Genomic DNA, 2,436 nt, shown 5'->3' with positions numbered 1-2,436 from the left:
CAGTGCTCCTGCAGCACTGCGAACAGGCGAGCGCGCAGCAGCAGCAGCAGCTGCTGCTGCTGCTGCGGCTCTTGCTGCTGCTGCTGCTGCTGGTGTTGTTTCTGCTGCTGTTGCAATATTCTTGGCAAAAGTGACCTTTCTGCTTCTTCCTCTTGTAACTAACTCGATTTGTTTTGCAAGGGACCGGGCAGCTTCTGCCTCAGAGGCAGCAGCAGCAGCAGCACTTGCTGCTGCTGCTGCTGCTGCTGCTGTTTTTGCTGCTGCACAGTGGCTACGAAACCGGGGAAAAGAAGGAAGATCGGAAGCAGCCTGAGAAGATCTGCCTCTCTCCATTTGCCTTTGTTGCTGCTGCTGCTGCTGCTGCTCCTGGTTCTGCCTCTGGTAAAGCTGCAGTGGCGGCCCGTAGCTGCTGCTGCTGTTGCTGCTGTTGCTGCTGCTGCTGCTGCTCGTATACCTTAAATGGCGGCTCCAGGAAGTGTGAGAACCCCTGCTGCTGCGTTTCGTGCTGCTGCTGCTGTTGCTGCGACTTCTGCTGTCGCTGCTGTCACTGCTGTCGCTGCTCTCATGGCTGCTGCTGCTGCGGCTGCTGCTGCTGCTGCTGCTGCTGCTGTTGCTTTCTGGGTCCCATCTGGTGCCGCTGCGCCGCAGCAGCGGAGGGGCGAGCGAAGGAAACCCTCCCTGCGCCTCTGTCCGTCTTCGTTCGCCTGTGGCATCGCAAACCCTAAACCCTAAACCCTAAACCCTAAACCCTAGACCTTTGGCTGGAGGTGTTTTCTACCAGTACCAGGGAAGGGAACTAGAGCAGGGCTTATGGCTCCGGGGTTAGGGTTTAGGGCTGAGGCTGTGCGGTTAAGGGTTTAGGGTTTAGGGTTTAGGGTTTAGGGTTTACCTGGAAATTCATCTGGGGAGTGTCGGGCTGGGCTTCGGGGCCGTGTCTCCCGCAGAAAGACTCGGCTAGCCATTGCTAGGGTTTAGGGTTTAGGGTTTAGAGGCTAGGGTTTAGGGTTTAGGGGCCTCGGAGGCCCTCCTGCCCCCGCTGTTGCTTCTCTGGCTGTTGCTGCCTTTCCGTTTACTGCAGGGGGAGCTCCCACTGTTGCTGCTGATGCTGCTGCTGCTGCTGCTGCTGTTGCTGCTGCTGTTGCTGCTGCTGCTCGCGCTGCTGCTGCTGCTGCACAGGGCAGAATATGACTCCCTAAGAGACACACAGAAGCTCACGAGCCACGAGAGTAAAGAAAAAAGAGCCAAGATCTGGTGTTTAGGGTTTAGGGTTTAGAGATTAGGGCCTAGGGTTTAGGGTTTAGGGTTGTGGCTCACGGACCTCCGTGGCAATGGTGAAAAGCAGCAGCAGCAAACGACACAGGTCAGCTGCAGCCTCCACAAAGAGGCTGTAAATCTAGGGTTTACAGTTTGGGGTTGAGGGTTTAGGGTTTAGGGTTTAGGGTTTAGGGTTTGGGTCACCTGCTCAGAGCGCTTCGACGGGACACCGCCAGATCACGGCGGCGAGAACAGTCACACCCTAGGGTTTTCGTTTCAGGGTTTAGGGCTTAGGGTTTGCCACTTAGTGTTTATGATTTAGGGTTTTGGAATGAGGGTTTAGGGTTTTCTCTGAAGAGCAGGCATGCTCAGTCGTTGGGGCCTCGAGCCGTTCGGGCTAGCCCGAGACACCCGGGTCCAGGATTTAGGGTTTAGGGTTTAGGGTTTAGGGTCTGTGTTTGGGGCTTTTCAGCTCTTTTTGTCGCCATAAAACCAAAACATTAAAGCGATAAAGTGGAAAGAAGGGTTTGTGGTTTAGGGTTAGGGGTTTGGGGACTAGGGTTTAGGGTTAGCGTTCAGGGTGTGTCGCTCAACGGCCGCGACCCTAAACCGTAAACCCTAAACCCTGTGGCCCAGTCGCCAATTCCTATATCTGAACGTTTTTTTCAAGTTTTTCTTTTTAAGAAACTCCAAAGAGGGTTTTACTTCTCGTAACCCGAGATTTAGGACCTAGAGTTTAGGGTTTAGGGTTTAGGGACGTGCAGGTGACCTGTAGCCGGCGTAGAGCAGTAGGACTGGGGTTTGCTGTCTTAAGGGTTTGGGGTTTTAGTACTGAGGGTTTAGGGCTTAAGTTCCGAGGGTTTAGGGTTTTATCTATCCCCGGCGTGTATAACAAAACTTAAATGACACAAACTCCTGGGTCTTTGTCGTTCGCCAGCAGTGTTTACGCTCGAGGGTTTAGGGTTTAGGATGGAGGGTCTAGGGTGCAGGGTTTGGCGTCCCAGTCCCCCAAACCCTAGGCCCTAAACCCTAAACCCTAAACCCTAAAGCCTAGACCCGAGCGCAGGCCAAAAAACCAAGGCCACCAGGGGGCCCCATCTGCACTGCAGGGGTCCCCCTGCACCCTTGGGGGCCCCCCGCTTCCTCGGCCTTCAGGGGGCCCCCAGGGGGCCCCTGAAGGCC

General features: G+C 55.1%; 1 protein-coding gene across 1 annotated transcript; it reads right to left on the bottom strand.

Annotated features, from left to right (window-relative positions):
• Positions 1-135: 135 nt before the first annotated feature.
• ETH_00035845 (uncharacterized protein) lies at positions 136-962 on the bottom strand (the record flags this gene model as incomplete). Its single annotated transcript, XM_013380051.1, has 2 exons — positions 136-704; positions 890-962. Coding segments are annotated over 2 exons (642 nt in total), but the record flags the coding sequence as incomplete, so codon positions are not given.
• Positions 963-2,436: the final 1,474 nt, after the last annotated feature.

The sequence above is a fragment of the Eimeria tenella genome, genomic scaffold (assembly GCF_000499545.2).
Source record: "Eimeria tenella Houghton genomic scaffold, Eth_scaff4369, whole genome shotgun sequence".
NCBI classification, from domain to species: domain Eukaryota; phylum Apicomplexa; class Conoidasida; order Eucoccidiorida; family Eimeriidae; genus Eimeria; species Eimeria tenella.
The sequence above is the reverse complement of the archived record's forward strand: the minus strand, read 5'-3'. Positions and strand labels throughout refer to the sequence as shown.